At 39.8% G+C, this 16,138-nt stretch overlaps 4 protein-coding genes across 4 annotated transcripts; 1 reads left to right on the top strand and 3 right to left on the bottom strand.

Moving 5' to 3' along the window:
* Nucleotides 1–15: 15 nt before the first annotated feature.
* CBG15945 lies at nucleotides 16–2,131 on the bottom strand (the record flags this gene model as incomplete). Its single annotated transcript, XM_002643302.1, has 4 exons — nucleotides 16–264; nucleotides 476–905; nucleotides 1,517–1,647; nucleotides 1,700–2,131. 4 exons carry the CDS (start codon nucleotides 2,129–2,131, stop codon nucleotides 16–18), a joined length of 1,242 nt encoding a protein of 413 aa, XP_002643348.1.
* A 2,029-nt stretch (nucleotides 2,132–4,160) lies between these two features.
* Nucleotides 4,161–5,723, top strand: Cbr-rab-6.2 (the record flags this gene model as incomplete). The annotated part of the gene is made up of 6 exons (XM_002643301.1): nucleotides 4,161–4,221; nucleotides 4,276–4,388; nucleotides 4,435–4,540; nucleotides 5,232–5,343; nucleotides 5,448–5,602; nucleotides 5,653–5,723. 6 exons carry the CDS (start codon nucleotides 4,161–4,163, stop codon nucleotides 5,721–5,723), a joined length of 618 nt encoding a protein of 205 aa, XP_002643347.1.
* Nucleotides 5,724–6,373: 650 nt separating this feature from the next.
* CBG15943 lies at nucleotides 6,374–10,858 on the bottom strand (the record flags this gene model as incomplete). The annotated part of the gene is made up of 18 exons (XM_002643300.1): nucleotides 6,374–6,566; nucleotides 7,108–7,188; nucleotides 7,238–7,437; nucleotides 7,483–7,556; nucleotides 7,608–7,746; nucleotides 7,793–7,839; nucleotides 7,995–8,193; nucleotides 8,240–8,323; nucleotides 8,806–8,905; nucleotides 8,955–9,191; nucleotides 9,240–9,314; nucleotides 9,371–9,477; nucleotides 9,519–9,605; nucleotides 9,649–10,156; nucleotides 10,209–10,276; nucleotides 10,446–10,558; nucleotides 10,604–10,743; nucleotides 10,791–10,858. The coding sequence occupies 18 exons, from the start codon at nucleotides 10,856–10,858 to the stop codon at nucleotides 6,374–6,376; spliced, it is 2,520 nt and encodes an 839-aa protein (XP_002643346.1).
* Nucleotides 10,859–11,314: 456 nt separating this feature from the next.
* Nucleotides 11,315–15,167, bottom strand: Cbr-dhs-30 (the record flags this gene model as incomplete). The annotated part of the gene is made up of 6 exons (XM_002643299.1): nucleotides 11,315–11,497; nucleotides 13,689–13,992; nucleotides 14,038–14,163; nucleotides 14,211–14,352; nucleotides 14,943–15,031; nucleotides 15,082–15,167. The coding sequence occupies 6 exons, from the start codon at nucleotides 15,165–15,167 to the stop codon at nucleotides 11,315–11,317; spliced, it is 930 nt and encodes a 309-aa protein (XP_002643345.1).
* Nucleotides 15,168–16,138: the final 971 nt, after the last annotated feature.

Below are 16,138 nucleotides of genomic sequence, written 5' to 3' on the forward strand. Positions count from 1 at the left end.
CAATATGGGATTTTTCTAGTATCCTCCATTCTGAGCAACTCGAGCGAGCAACTGACGGGCAATGACCATGCGTTGGATCTGGGATGTTCCTTCGTAGATTTGGAAGATCTTGGCGTCACGCATCAGCTTCTCAGCTGGGTATTCAGTGTTGAATCCCGCACCTCCAAAGACTTGAACAGCGTTGGTGGCGGCAGAGTTGACAGCGTCAGAGGCAAAGAGTTTAGCGATGGAAGCGTAGTAAGAGCCTGGACGGCCAGCGTCGACCTGGAAAAGAAAACAATGAATGAAGAAAAACAGATGCATGGGGAGATGCATGAGAAGATCGGTATTTCTTATTTGGTTCTTGGGAAAGCGACAATAAATCGAAGGCAATAAAAGGAGAGGGTGTACGCCGGTCCGTCTCATTTCTCGTCTATATTGTTCCCCATTTGTATAATACACATATACACTCTGAAGTGTATTTCAGTCTACCCACCTCAGCTCCACTCTTGTAAGTCATCAATCTGGCAAGCTCCGCATTAATGGCCATCTCAGCAAGCAAGAACGAGACACCTTGATGGTTGGCAATTTGAGTTCCAAACGCTTTTCTTTCCAGAGAGTACTGCGTAGCGACGTCCAAACAGCGATAGGTGACTCCGGTGGCGAGAGCAGCAACTGTTGGACGAGTCTTGTCGAACGTCTTCATAGCAACCTTGAATCCTTCTCCTGGAGCACCGACAACGTTGGCCGCTGGCACACGCACGTCTTCAAAGGTAATTCCACGGGTGTCAGAGCATCGTTGTCCCATATTGATTTCCTTGCGTCCACGGGTCAGTCCTGGGGAGTCTCCCTCGACGACGAAGGCAGTGAATGCTTTGCCGGCTGGGGTTTTTGGATTTGGGTCCGAGCGAGCAAGAACGAAGAACCTGAAAAATCACTTGCTTGTGCTTTCTAATGCGAAACAGATATTTTTCACTTTCAATGATTTCTGAGGGCACCTAATTTGGAGGGTACAATGATTCGGGGTTACAGCGGGGTACAAAGCAATTTAAGTGTGCAAAATCCACAATTCGGCGGGGGCACAAAATATTTGGAAAACTACGAATTTTGTACTCCGAATCGTGAATTTCGTATCCCAATGACCCCAAAATTTTTGTACCCTTCGAATTATGAGTCATTTCTGAGCAATCTCTATTTCTAAATATCTCTGGATTTATCTTTCTCGTCTATTCCAGGCAATAATTTCTTGGTAACATCATTTCCCAGCTTTCTTTGCTTTCTTCTAGCCTTTGGCACTATCAAAATTCCCATATTGTACTTCGACCCTTGCCTCTAAAAGTACACGTGCTGATAAGGAAACTAGATCTATCGTTTTCTCTATTTCTCAAGTCTTTCTTTACGTCTAACGGTACAAAGTCCATTCTCCTCGGCGACCAATTCGTAGGACCCTGCATGTAGCCTCTTCCGAAGCCGACATTACAACGCGTTGTGACGCATTACTAGACCACGTGGTGAAGGTTCGAAGAACGAAACTCACCAATTGGCATGTCCAGCATTGGTAATCCACATCTTGGATCCGTTGAGGATGTACTCGTCACCCTTCTTCTCGCACTTTGTCTTGACTCCAGCTACGTCGGATCCAGCTCCGGGTTCTGTGACGGCGTAGGACTGAAATACATATTTTTTGGGTGTTCCAGATGAAAACCAACAATAAACTCACAGCAACAAACGGATTCTCCACCATTCTGGTCAAGAATCTCTTCTTGATGTCATCGTTGGCACACAAGATGAGTGGTGTGAGAGCAAGATCATTGGCCATGATAGCAGTGGCGATTCCCGAACATCCATACGCCATCTCCTCGCTGATAATACAGTTGGAGACCATGTCTACTCCAAGTCCTCCATATGCTTCTGGAATATCGGCGATCAAGTATCCCTGAGCGTGAGCCTTCTTGATGATTGGCCACGGGTACTCCATGGTTTTGTCGTATTCGGCGGCGACTGGAATCACTTCATCGGCGACAAACTTGCGAACGTTGGCACGGAACTCTGCTTGGTCGGCGGTCAAGTTGAAATCGATGCCCGTCGACGACATCGCCTTGTTCGACGTGCTGAACATACGTGTGCATTTGGACAAGTTTCTGGAGAGCATCTTCTGAAAATGAAGGATTTTTAGTTAGGTACAGCTAGACCCGGATCAATATTAGAGCGGGGGGACAAAAAAACAAAAAAATAAATACGTGGAACACACACAACAAGATGAGTGTGTGTGTGTGTGTGTGTGTGTGTGTGTGCGTGTGTGAGGCGTCCGTCTACTATCATCAACACGGGGGAAAAGAGAAAAATGTGTTGTGATGAAGAAGAAGGTAGTTGGGTAGCCGTTGGACCGACAACCGGAGGGCGGGAAGAGAGTGAGACGCGATTTGTGTTGTTTGGGTATGGATAAGAGAAACATTTTGGTGATAAGAGATTGCCTGGCGTGTCCAGCACCGAATTATTATGGTTTGGCACTCGGAGAAATCAACGTAATAATAGCCTAGGTCAGGAGAAATCAATGTAGAGAAAGACAAAAAATAGAGACACTCATCGGATTGCGCGCACTCACAAAATGACTGGCAAGGACGCGCACAGAGGCCTCGATGGTCCGTTGAACTGTGTTGTGTTCAACGTGGCAAACGAGAGAGTGCGAGACGCAGACGACCGAAAAACGGGTTATCTTGACCCCTGGCAAGGTAACCGCCGGCAAAAGGCGGGGGGGGGGGGGGGGTACGGTGTAGTCACTACAAAGTCCAAAGTCCATTGTACCTGTGTTTCTTTGAAAGGAATAAGAAAGGTATAGATCAAAAATGAGGACATAGATCAAAAAATTGGAACACGGGGGATTTTAAAATTCCATAAATCTTAAATTTAAAAAAATATTTTTTTGCAATTTTTCCAAAAATTAAATAAAAATTGGTAGAAGAAAGCGGCAGAATTTTTATAATCAATATTCGAAAATCTCCTTTTTCTGGAAAATATCCCGAAATTGAAAAAAATTGATTCAAAATCAGTAAAAAGGGTTTTTCAAATCTTGCAAGCACATTTCGGAGTTCAAAACGATTTAGAGTACAAGGGGGTACAAAGTGATTTGGAAGCAAACAATTCAGATTTTTCGGGTATTTCGAACCATCAAAATAAGGATTTTGTACCCGTAAATTTTTTAATTTTGTACCCGTAAAATGCTTTGTACCTCCCAATTAATTGCCAAAAAAACATTATCTTTATTTTTTTGAAATATCATATAATTTATTATTCAGCGTTTTCAGACTATTCTGGACCCTTCAAGCTTTCCAATTTGTCTTTTTTCTCAAAATTTAAAAAAAAAAAATGTTTTCTTCCGGCCCATTACTTCAAAACTATATAGTTGAGCAGCAAATTGAATGCTTCAGGGTCTTATAAACATTTCTCAAGGAACCTTCCCTTGTTCCAGTCTATAATTATTACGTTTCTTTTCCGGATCTTTTCCGGATTCATCTTTTTTCAAGCCACTAGACATATGACTCAATTCGAATGACTCAGTTTTCACTATCTTAACTGATAAGGAGCCCGAATAAAAACCTTGTTTTTCGGGGCTCAAAAAGAAATCAACTTTTGTCTCATCATAGGGCTTTGACCCTCCCGTTTTTGTGCGTGTTTTGTTAAGCCGAACAAATAATTGGAGGGGGTCAGTGCGCAGGTGTAGATTTACGAGGCAGTGACGCCTCGGGTCTCGACGGGAAACCCACTCTACTTCATAGTCTCTCGTTCGACAGGCTAACCCTCTTCCCTCTCTCTCGCATATATCGCATACGTGGTTGGCCGGTGTTCAACGCGGTTTTCATCGTCCTTTTACGGTCCAATTTCATTACTTCTAGGACTCCTTTTTCCTCTTTTTCTTGCTCAGTGAGCTCCATTTCTTCTTTCTCCGCTTTGAACGAAAATCGATGCGAAACAAGCGAGTGGTGGGTTGCGCGTCCAAATGTTGCATTCTTTTGCTTCTCTTTTCTTCACCCGTTCTTTCATCGATTTTCTGTGTTCCTTGTGGCGGTAGTCTGTTGTCATCTGTTGTCCGAAATGCGATGAAACTTTGTATCTCTTCTTTTTTTTTCTTCTTTTTTTACTGGTTCAGTTTGTTTCGCAGTTTTTACTTTTTTCAGAAACCAATGTCGGACTTTGGTAATCCCTTGAAAAAGTTCAAGCTTGTCTTCCTCGGCGAGCAGAGTGGTGAGTTTTTTTCCGGACAAATAAGTTCAAAATCTAAATTTTTATCACTTCCAGTTGGCAAAACCTCCCTCATCACCCGCTTCATGTACGACTCCTTTGACAACACTTACCAAGCAACTATTGGAATCGACTTTTTAAGTAAAACGATGTATTTGGAGGATAGAACTGTAAGTTTTATCAGTTGAAGAGCTAGCATCTAATCTATGACTTCAGGTCCGTCTCCAACTTTGGGATACCGCTGGACAGGAGCGTTTCCGATCCTTGATTCCATCCTACATTCGTGATTCGACTGTTGCTGTTGTGGTTTATGATATTACCAGTGCGTTTTTATTTTTCAGGGTTTGTAGGAAGTAAGGTTTAGTACCAGATACCCTTCAGTGAATAAAAAAAAACAATGAATAGACCCAAGTAAGGTTTGACTCACTCTTACTAAGCGGAGTCGGTCTGTGGTCCGTCTGTAGTCTGTGCAAGGATCCTGGTAGACGATTAGTGAAGCATGCACTAATTTGTATAAGTGGCAAGCAGAAATTGCCTATTCCGGTCTAGGAGAACGGGTGAAATCTTTCTGAGATGGGTTGTCGAACTCTTGCAGTGCAGATTCAATGAAAATGAAGTTCTTACGATGCTGTACTCAATCAACTTCTATTGGCACATCGTTCGGAGGGTACAACTATTCGATGGTACAACATGACACAAAGCAACCTAGCGGTCTATAATCCACAATTGGGGGGTACAAAATTTGCCTCTTTTTAGTCTGAATCAAAGATTTTGACTCTCACTGACCCCAAAATTGTGCTACCCTCCGAATTATGTGCTAATTACACTAAATTCAACCAAACCAAAAAGCAGTGTTTATCGATAGTTTAGCACAAACTAGCCATTCACACTGTGAGAAATGATACCAAAATCAAAGCTACCGTCGAAATTTGCGTCTAGAAGCCCAGAAAGTTTTTCATTTACCATTTCGAAGACTTCTACTGCTTCCCAGACTACATTCATTGTTTTTCCAGATTCAAATTCATTTCACCAAACATCCAAATGGATCGACGATGTCAGAACCGAGCGTGGAAGCGATGTGATCATCATGCTAGTTGGAAACAAGACGGATCTTTCCGATAAGAGGTTAGTAGTGGTGGTGTGTCCTTGAATTGCGGAAATTGAAAACATTTGTATTGGACCCTATATAACATTTTGAAAGAATGTTGATTAAAATCTCGATTTTCCAGACAAGTCACCACTGACGAGGGAGAGCGAAAGGCCAAGGAACTCAATGTCATGTTCATCGAGACGTCTGCCAAGGCTGGATACAATGTGAAGCAGCTTTTCCGTCGTATCGCTGGAGCACTGCCAGGAATCATCAAGGATGATCCAGTGGAGCAGCGTAAGAAATAGCTTAAGGGGTTTCAGCTTTTCAAATTGCTATTTTTTCAGCAAATGTGGTTACAATGGATCCAATCCGCCAGCGTCAAATTGTCACCGATGAAGGATCTTGCTGGTGCTAAACTTCTTTTTCGAAAAAAAAAAGTTCCCAAGTGGTTGTGGTTCTCGCTATCTCAACGCATAATTTATTATTCCTATTCAAAACCACCCGTCATACCCATTTCGACTGTTTCTCGTCCGATGGTTTCGATTGTCAAATTCATAATTTATAATGTTTTACATTTCTATTTGCATCCCTCTCTTTCCGCTATCCCCCCGCCAGTAAAAAGCAAAAACTTTGATATCTGACAAAAACAGACTGGAAAATGTTATCATTATCATAATGGCATGGTTAAAATGTTCAGCAGCGTAAACTTCTTTTTTCACTTTTCTCGTCGCATAACTTATATGGTTGTAACATAATAAATTATTCTATCAGCATATGGCTTTGTCATTGGCTTTTGCTTTGTGAGTGTGATAATAATCAGTTCTCATTCAACTTTCTCTTTTTCTACTTTTTCTATCGTTTTTCTCTTTTTTCGAATAAATCTTCTCCGCTTTTGGTGCTCACGAAGAAACGGCTGTTTAGAGGGAGGAGGAGGTCAAAACGTGGAAGGAAGGAAACGCAGTTTTAATCAAATATTGACATTGTGCTTTTCTCTCAAAGGAAAAAGAAAAATTCGGAAAAGGCGAAAAGAAGAAAGAAACAATTTTATCAAGGAAAACAGATATTTCAACTATTCAAGGCTTGGTTGATTTGGGCGGCAACTGTTGCCGTACTGGTAAAATCCTCCCAATTGATCAGAACATCACATAGAGAGTTCAAACCAGTAGTATCGGTTAATTTCAGTCCGACTAGAATCACTTTTCCGTTATATCGAAGCATAGAAGACATGGCGACGGACGAATTGATTTCGTCGTCAGTGCTGAAAACAGTTTTCTGAAGGAGGGGAGCAGATGATTTTTAGAGTTGTTTTTTTGGTTATGTTTTAATAAGGTTTTTTTGGTTATGTTTTAATAAGGTTTTTTTGGTTATGTTTTAATAAGGTTTTTTCGAAGTTATAGTATGCATTTTGATGTACAGTACCGGCCAAAAACATACAAAACGCATTTTCAGTTTATTTTCGACCATTATGACCATTTTCAGGAGCCTGGAGCTAGGCTGTCAGGTTTCTGATAATTTTGAAACTTTCAGAGGCTGTAAAACAGACCTAGATTTGAAACTTTATGTTCGCAGAATTTTCCATTCTTCAATTACTGAGAGACACCGTTTTTTTTCATCTTTTCAGTATTAAAATGGGCCTAAAACGGCGTTTTTCAGAAATCGTTGAATAGCTGAAAAACAAGGAAGTTTTGAAAAATCCTGTGAATGCAAAGTGTTCAATTAGGGTCTGTTTTACATTTTTCAAAACTTTGAAAGTGATCGAAAACGACAGCCGGATCCTTCTTTACGGTTCAAAAACTCACGCTCCACTCGTGAAAATCACTGTATTCATTCTTCCAAAACTCTGAAGTGGGTTCGCTTGGTTTGTAGCCATAGTGAATGCTCTAGAAATCCAAATTACAAGTTTTATAGAATATTCCAAAAACCACATACGCAACAATGGTTGGTTTTACTGCTAAGTCAATTATAGCATTATCCACAATGCTCACAAAATCATCTTTGTTCTCAACACCATTGAAAGGAAGTGGGTCTACGAATTTTTTATTTGTAGCAAATCCCATCACTGAAGTTCGCTCGAAATGAGTCCAATTCGTAATCAAGTCAGTGTCCACTAGTTTTTTCTGGCTTGTGAGCTGAAATTCATTTTGTTTTTGAAGTACTGTAGTTCGTCTGAATACCGTTACTCCTGAAGCTTCGAACATAATCAAAATGTTTGACGTTTTCGGATAGCAGTCAGGACAGAAGTCGGGTTCTAAAAAAGAAAATTATCCCTAAAAGTCTAACTTAGTTGTAAAGGAGTTACTTGGCGTGGTTGGCGGTGGCTGGGTTGTTGAAGGTGGCTGAGTAGAAACAACTGTAGTTATAGTTGGCTTATTGGTAACTGTGGTTGGAATGGTGATCAATGGAGCTCTTGTGGATGGAGAGCAGAGAAGACTATTCACCTGAAATCCCGTTTTTTCTGAAGTTTCTCGATTTCCTAAAACCAACCTGGTCAATGATGTCAGTGGTCATGTTTTTCACATAAATCACATTTCCTGAAAGTTGTTTTAAAACGGTCTGATCGGCGCTACCAATTGCAACAATGATCAGATTCCCTCCAATTTGATTTGCAAATGGGATTGCGCTTAGCGCATCCGAATTGTCACTTAAGGAAAAAAAGCAATACTAAATTTACTACGGGAACTCTAACCTTGAATAAGTGAACACCAATGTGGCCTGCTGGCGATCCGCTCTTCTATTCCCAAATTCTGTGCTAGATACTGTAACGAAGCGGTCAAACTTGGAGAGGAATTCGGAAAGTATAGATCATCAAACGCCATAACTTCTTTTGCAAATGCAGATGCTGTTTGGTATTTGAACGCGTTTTCTATGATTTGACCGCCTTCTTTCTGAACCAAAAAAAAAAAGGAATTTTAAATATTAGGAGTTTGTTACCGTTCCAAAAACAACAGCTTCTCCTTCCATGACCTCTGGAGAAATTGGCCAGGTCTTGATGAGCTTGGAAATGGTTCGTACTTGCTGAAATGTTATTATTTAATTCAAACGCGCAGTAGCGGTCAATAAGACCAATATGCATTTTCAAGTGAATTTTACCATCTTCGGGAGTCTGTATATCGACTGCTAAACTTTCCGATCACTTTGAAAATTTTTGATGATCTGAAACAGACCTAGATTGAAAACTTTGCATTTACAGAGTTTTTGAAAACTTCTAGTTTTCCAGCTACCTGCCGATTTCAGAAATACACTCTTTTTCAGACTGAAAAAGCTAAAAACAGGTGTCTTTCAAAGATCGGCGAACAGCTCAAAAATTGGAACTTTCAAGAAACCTTGTAAATGCGAAGTTTCCAATCTATGACTGTTTTACATTTTCCAAAAATTTCCAAATGGTTGGAAACTTGACAGCTAAGCTCCAGGCTTCTGAACTTGGTCAAAAGTGGCCAAAAATCAACTGAATGGGATGTTTTTGTATATCTTATTGATCCTATATATCGAAAAATTACATTCTGGAACTCATCAATACTTCCGACATCGTTAGTGTTGTCTACGAGAATTGTGACATCAGTTTTGCAAGCGTTATCTGGGATGGCAGATGGAGTGGGTCTGAAAAATCACGCATCATAATCTAGAATCCGGATAAACTGTTTCTTACGTTGGCGGTAAGACAGTAGACGGTGTCAATGACCCAAACATGACTTGTGTGAGCTGCTGAGCAATGTCAGAAGTCAGATTAAAATCTGCTACTCCAAAATAGTGATTCTGATTGGTAGAGAGTAGTCCAAGTTGCTTCCCACTAGTTGCAGAGTTCAAAGTGATAGTAATTAGTTGTTTGGGAAGAGTGTTAAGGATATAGGCATACTGCGTAGCGGATTCAATATCGGTGAGGTCTCTGAATGATAGGATAGAGCTAGTAATGTCAAATATTACTGGTACTTACTCAGAGGCAGAGATCAAAATCACAGTCTGATTAACCGGACGCAATCCATGAATATCGCCCGCAGCTCGAATACCGCTGAAAAAGAATACGGTGAAAAAGAATAGGTTTAGGATGCCAAAGTAACAACTCACTTTGTAATACTCGAGTTGAATTTCCCAGAGTACATTTGAGCTGAAATCACATCCGTGACCTCTTTCTCATTAGCTTCGTCGAAATCGAGAAGCGTGTTGAATTCAGTCTAAAAACTCGTGTTATTTTATTGATCTATTTTTGACTTACATCTGCATAAGTGGCGAATGCAACTTGTACATCTTCCCTATCAATCAACCACAGCGGAAGAAGAGTACTGTCTAACCAGGACTTCACCTAAACTTTTGAGATTGAAGAATAAAATGGTTTTGACACTAACCTGATTGAAATTCTTGGCAGTTTGCATCGCTTTCGAGTCATCTAGGAGAATTATAACATCCATACTGAATGGTGTTTTTACAAATGGAGTTGTTGTAGTTCTCGCGAGTTCTGTTGGTCTAGTCACTGGTGGCGTTGTGACAGTGGTAATGGTAACCGGAGCAGGTTTCGTAGTGGTAGTTACTGTTGGCTGGGTTACTGTAGATCCAGTAGCAGGTGCTACTGTTCCAAATGAGCTCGACGCTGCAGTACTTCCTTTTGGCGAGGTATTCGGAGCAGGCGTGCTAGTTGGGACTGCTGGAGACACTGTAGTCAGCATTGCATCCGCTACAGAGGCACATGTCATTTGAGTCAGAGCTGGAGGAGTTTGATCTATTGCCGAAATCATCGAAAATGCTTCAGAATTGGTGACCTGCTTCTGAATATCCGATATAGAAGGCTTTGTAGATTCAATATACGACAAAGCGTACATCACATCGGCCCATTGACCAGCATTCGAGATACCCAAACTGAAAAGTTAAATTTTTCAAATTTAAAACTCGGGATTGCAGAATTCCGTACATTGTTATAGGAACATCTGGTTGAACCGTGAATTCAGAGGCCCTTGAAGGAGATATCGCTTGTCGCATCTGAAACGTTTACCGTCATATAATTTATATTTATTTGCAACATTTCGAAATGTCACTTTGCTGATAAGCAGTATATAATTAACTCAACACACCTATATTTCATCACACAACTTGTTTTCGAAAAATTGAATTTTTGCAAAACTTCAGAATATTCAAGATTGCAGTTTACCTGTTCGGTGAGATTTTTCACGCTCCCACTATAATCGTTGAGCACTGCGGAGTACGGTAGATCTTTAGTCCGAACATTTAGGAACATTGTGTACCCGCTTGCATTCAAATTTACTGAAAAAATTGATACATTTAGAACGCTCAAAAATCTACAGTAACCTGGTGGTGGAGGATTACTGTTGTTTTTCGAAATTCCAATTCCTAACATCACACTTCCTGCTATCAACATTCCTACTGATACTACTACCAAAATACCCGTGAACCATTTCACTCGATTATCGGTGTCTTCCAATAAGTACCTGGAAAATTTTTAAAAATGGAAAATACATATCTACAGTACCCCTACCATTTCACGTCTCGTCTTGGCACCGCTGGCGATGTATAGCCCATATCATCTTCACCTAGCCACGCCATTGATTAGAACAAAAATTTAAAAAAATACAGAAAATTGAAATGGAGGTAAGCCAAAAAAATGCCAGAAGGAAACAAAAATCGTTCGAGTGTCGTTTGAAAAATTAAGGGGATTAAGATCTTAGAGTTATTGTGTTATCAAAATTAACACAGGGGTTTGGCAATTCGATTGACGATGGTGTTATCAGTGTAATTGGTTAGCCAGTACGGAGTTTAAAAAGGGAAATTCAACGGAAGGAATTTTGAAACGTTGATGAAACTCTTATTTTTGCTTACAGGTTATTCATCTAGTTGGAATGAAATTTTTTACTGATAGGAAGAGTAAAAAATATTCTTTATTTATTCACAGATTTCTACACCTTGTAAACAAACTTTCAGAAAAATACACAATCTGATGTACCAAATAAATATCGAGGTATACATAAAAATACTTGTATCACAATGATATTTTACTCTTGTTTATTCTTTGGTGCCCATTGATCCTTGGTTCCACGGATGTACAAGGCATAGTTGAGAAGTGTTGGGCCAGAACCATCTGAGGAAGACGGCGAAACGAGCATCGGTGTGAGCCATGATATAGTCGGTCTTACGGTCGCGGATAGCATCCGAGATCAAGCGAGCGCAGTGTTCCGGTGTGTAGCCCTGAAAGTAATTTAAATTTTTTGGAAAATTTTTGGGTTGGAATTCAGTTTCTTTTTCATATCGGAGATAAACATCTAGCCTTCACATTAACAACAGACAGGTGACCTCTCGAAACTCTCTTTGAATAAAAAAAGTAATTCTATTTCTTTTCGGGCATATTTTCAAAAAGAAACGTTCACAGTGTAATACACCCTATTCAACTATTCAATTACCAAGGCTGACAGTCTCGAGGTTAGACACTTTGCCTCAAAAGAGGTAGTTTTGGTCATTCAGTCTGTCGAGTTTCGTCGTCTTGAAACATGCCCGTTTCATTTCAATTTTCGGTTCTTCTAGTGCTGGCGTTTGGAATTTCAGCCAACGGTAAGTCGGGAGCATTTTGACTATGTGCGATAATTTGGGGCCTATAGTACCAATTAGTTGATTTTGACAATTTTTTGAAGTATGAAATTCGGCTGTCGAGTTTTCGATCACTTCGAAAATTCTGAAAGCTCTAGACCAGACCTAGATTGAGAACTTTTCACAGAACTTCTTGGAAATTCCTAGTTTTCCAGCTATTCGTTGATTGTTGAAAGACACTTTTTTTTCACGTTTTCAGTTCAACAAGGTCAAAAAAAAAGCGTCTTTCAGGAATCGGCAAATATCTGAAAACTTAGAAATTTTCAAAAAAATCTATAATTGTAAAGTTTCCCATCATGTCTGTTTTACACATTCTAGAATTTTCAAAATGATACGAAACTTTTTAAAATCTTTCAAGATATTACAAAATCAACTGAAAAACACGTTTTGTATATCTTATCGATTGATACTGTATCTGAATGCTCAAGCTTTTAATCTAACTCCTAAGCAACTTTTAGCCCAATTCTTTTTCCAACAACCATTCAACTTCTTCAATGCCCCTCAAAGACCATTTCAACTCTTCGCGCCAACCACACCGCCAACCACCGTAACTTAAATCCTTTTCTTTCTGTGGGTAACTAATCTTTGAGTTCAGACTACAACAGTGGAGTTCATTCCGGACCCAGATAGAGAGCAAGGAAACTTCCCAATGCCAAATCCGGCCAACTGGCCTGTAGGACCCGACTGGAACGACCCAAGGAACAATAATCAGCAACAATTGGTGGGTTTCAGTGGGCCTGGTTTTAAAAAAGGCACATAATTAAAAGGGTACAATGATACGGTGGTACAAGGAGGTACGAAGTGATATAGGGGTAGAAAGTCCACAATTCGGGGGTGCAATACTTGATTTTTAGGTATTTTGACTCCCGAATTGAAAATTTCGTACACCTAAATTGTCCTATACTCCAATGACCCCAAAATGTTTGTATCCTTCGAATTATTTGTTTTTATAAAACTTTTATATGACTGAAAACCAAAATGAAATTGAAAACTTCAAATTTTGACTAAATTTTGGAAACCAGTTTATTGGCAAAACTCATTTCAGGCGAATTTGAGTACTTCAAAAAAATAATTATAGATTTTAAAATTTTGAAACTGAAGTTTTTCAACCAACTTTTGGCACTCCTATTTTAAGTTTACTAATCGTAACATGGCCAGGAGAAAACTGTGTTTTGCTCACTAATAGTTTCTAATTGGAGTATATTTCCTTTTCCAAATTTTTCAAAAAAAAAACTCCTTCTAGAAAACATGTGATACTTTTCAAACCAAGCACGTGAAGACAACACTGTTCATTTTTTTTCTCCCATTCAAAACGCGATCATTTCATTTTAAGGGTTGGGGAGGAAACGGTCTTATTGGCACCACTTCAACCAGACCGTCTATTGTTGTTTCAACCACAACGACTACCGTACAACCGCCAACGACATCAGTCGCAGCCGTTATTATTAGTTCAACTACCATCCGCCCGATTGCTGTGATGACTAAGAAACCACTCATCACGCCTGCCAAGAAGCAATCGGCGAAGAAGCGTACTGATACTAGCTAATAAAGTATGTAGTTTTAAATTTTTCCAGGATTCTCTCCCAGAAAGCCTTTGGTAACTGCTGCGCCAACAACTCCACTTCCACCGACTCCAAAGCCGAAAACTAGAATTATGTCTGCGTCTAAAAGAAGAGCAACCAGAAAGTCGAAATCGAGCTTCAAAAGAAGAAGCCACTAATTTCCATCTTTCACTTATTTCGAAGATTTTTTCTCAAATTTTAAGCATAAACTTTGTAAATAAATCGATTCTCACCTTCTTCTGATTTTCATCCTCCACACCAACAACTTTTCCAGATGGATCGATAGCTCTGGATCCGAAACCAGTGTTAATATATCCTGCAGAAACCACCAGGATATGAAGATTCTTGTGTTCGGCACGAAGGCAATCGAAATATCCTTGAAGTGCGTGCTTGCTAGCACCATACGATCCTCTGTACGGAATAGCCACCTTTCCTTGAACACTGCTAGTCACCACAACGCATCCATCTGGGCTCAATTTAGAAAGTAAGCTCTGGGTGACATGAACGTGACCGAAGAAGTTGGTTTCCATAGCTTGTCTGGAACATTCGATATTGAATTAGAAAAAATATTGCAAGTGTTACCTATGAATGGCCATAGTGGTGTCAGCGCAAGAACCACGGTTCGCCATACCAGCGTTGTTGATTAGAATATCAACTTTTGGAATCTCATCCCATGGCGCTTGTTCTGGATCGGTGATGTCAAAGTAGCTGAAAAAGCGTCTGATGAAATGTGCAAAATTAGAGGACAAACTCACTAATAAGTTGGCTCGTTCTGATTTAGGGGGAATGTTTCCTTAAGCTCATTGCAGATCTCCTTCAATTTGTCTGTACTTCTGGCCAAGAGAATCACTTTGGCACCTCGTTTGTACAATTCGAATGCGAGACTTTTGCCGAGTCCTGAAAATTTTGTAGAATTGTTTCTGTTCGTGTGGTCCAAATATGATATTTTTCAGCTGATTTTCGGCCATTTTTAACATTTCCAGGAGTCTGTAGCTCGGCTGACAAGTTTCCGATCACTTTGAAAGTTTTGGAGGATGTCAAACAGACATAGATTGAAAACTTTGCTATCTCAGAATTTTTAGAAAATTTCTAGTTTTTAAGTTATGTGCCAATTGCTGAAAGACATCTATTTTTGGCCTGAAAACGTTGAAAAAACAGCTCTTTCAGAAATCGGCAAATAACCGAAAAAATTGGAATTTTCAAAAAGTTCTGTTGATGCAAAATTTCCATTCTAGGTCTGTTTCACATCCTCCAAAACTTTCAAAGTGCTTGGAAACTTGACAGCCGAACTCTAGACGCTTGCAGATGGTCAAAATGGCTGAAAATCTACTGAAAAAAATAAAAATACGTTTTTGTAAATTTCATCGACCGGTATTGTAGCACAAGAGCTTTAAACCCTCAAATACCCGTTATTGGTTTCGAAAATTTCGATTAATGCGCGTTTTCAACATTTCTTTGCTAAATTAAAGTCGCCCAACTTTTCTTACCTGAACTCGCTCCAGTGATAACAACCACTTTGTTCTTGACGTCGAGTTTTGGCAGATTATGAGCTCCTGGGATGATCCTATTCAGCAATCTGAAATAGTAATTATCTTGACTTTGCTATTTCCAAACTGCAAAACTCACTTATAAGCTACATACAACGAAATCGGGACCACCAGTGCCGGAGCCCACTCTTTCAAGGCTTCTTGGAACTTTTCTGGGAACGACATCCTGGAAAAAAAATGATACGGTTTGGTTATATGATACGTGTGACTGAAAAAATACGAAAAATGAGAAAAAAGTGGCTGCCAACAAACAAAAAAGGTGTTATATGATAAGAATAGCCAAGGTACAATGTACCCTTTGAGAGACGCAGGAGGAACAAGAGAAAGGAAAACAATGGCATAATGGTCCTGCCTTGGCAATTATCGATTTTTTGGTTCTAACAAATAAAATACTATAGAGCACTATCAGGTGATATGAAAATGAACGAAAAAAAAGAGCAAAGTGTTTTGTGTGTGATTTAGATGCAAGTTTCTACAAACAAACTGGGAGAGCGATAGCGGACGACGCAAAATCGCAAAATCGAGAAAAGAGAGAACAACAAAACACCGTGTGCGTTCTCTGGACCGCTACGCACCAGCACGCACCAACACGTAAACAACCGACAGTTGACCCCCAAGGACCTGTGCGATAGAGCGCAGGTGCATTGCCCTGTGGATAGCGGGTCTGAATACAAGGGTTTTATATGACTGAAGGGCACAATGGAGTTTGTTAGAAGAAATGTGTTGTCACGATATGACGAATGAACAAAATAAACTTGAAATGAATTCATGATGAAATTTCGGAGAGCAAAAAGTGTTAAGAAGGTGATAAGAGTCTCGGAAACGTTTTTTGAGTGTAGTGAGTTTATAGTGGGAGAGTAGTGAGTGATAGAAAGTATAGTGAGGAGCAGAAACGTTCCTGTAGCCCACTATAAGAGCGTGATCTAAGTTTTAAAAGTTGAATTTCAAAAAAGAATCATTTTTAAAGACGCCAGCGTCAATTTCCAGAAATATAGAAAATGGAAAATTCTAAAAATAATTGAACTGAACGCTTATGAATGACCAGAGTTGATTTGATATCAACGTGATATCAAATATGGCTAAAACAGATTTAAGGATTTAAAAAATGAATTCTTATTCAATGCTTTCAAGAATTT

Source organism: Caenorhabditis briggsae (genome assembly GCF_000004555.2).
Source record: "Caenorhabditis briggsae complete genome, chrX, whole genome shotgun sequence".
In the NCBI taxonomy this organism is placed as follows: Eukaryota; Metazoa; Nematoda; class Chromadorea; order Rhabditida; family Rhabditidae; genus Caenorhabditis; species Caenorhabditis briggsae.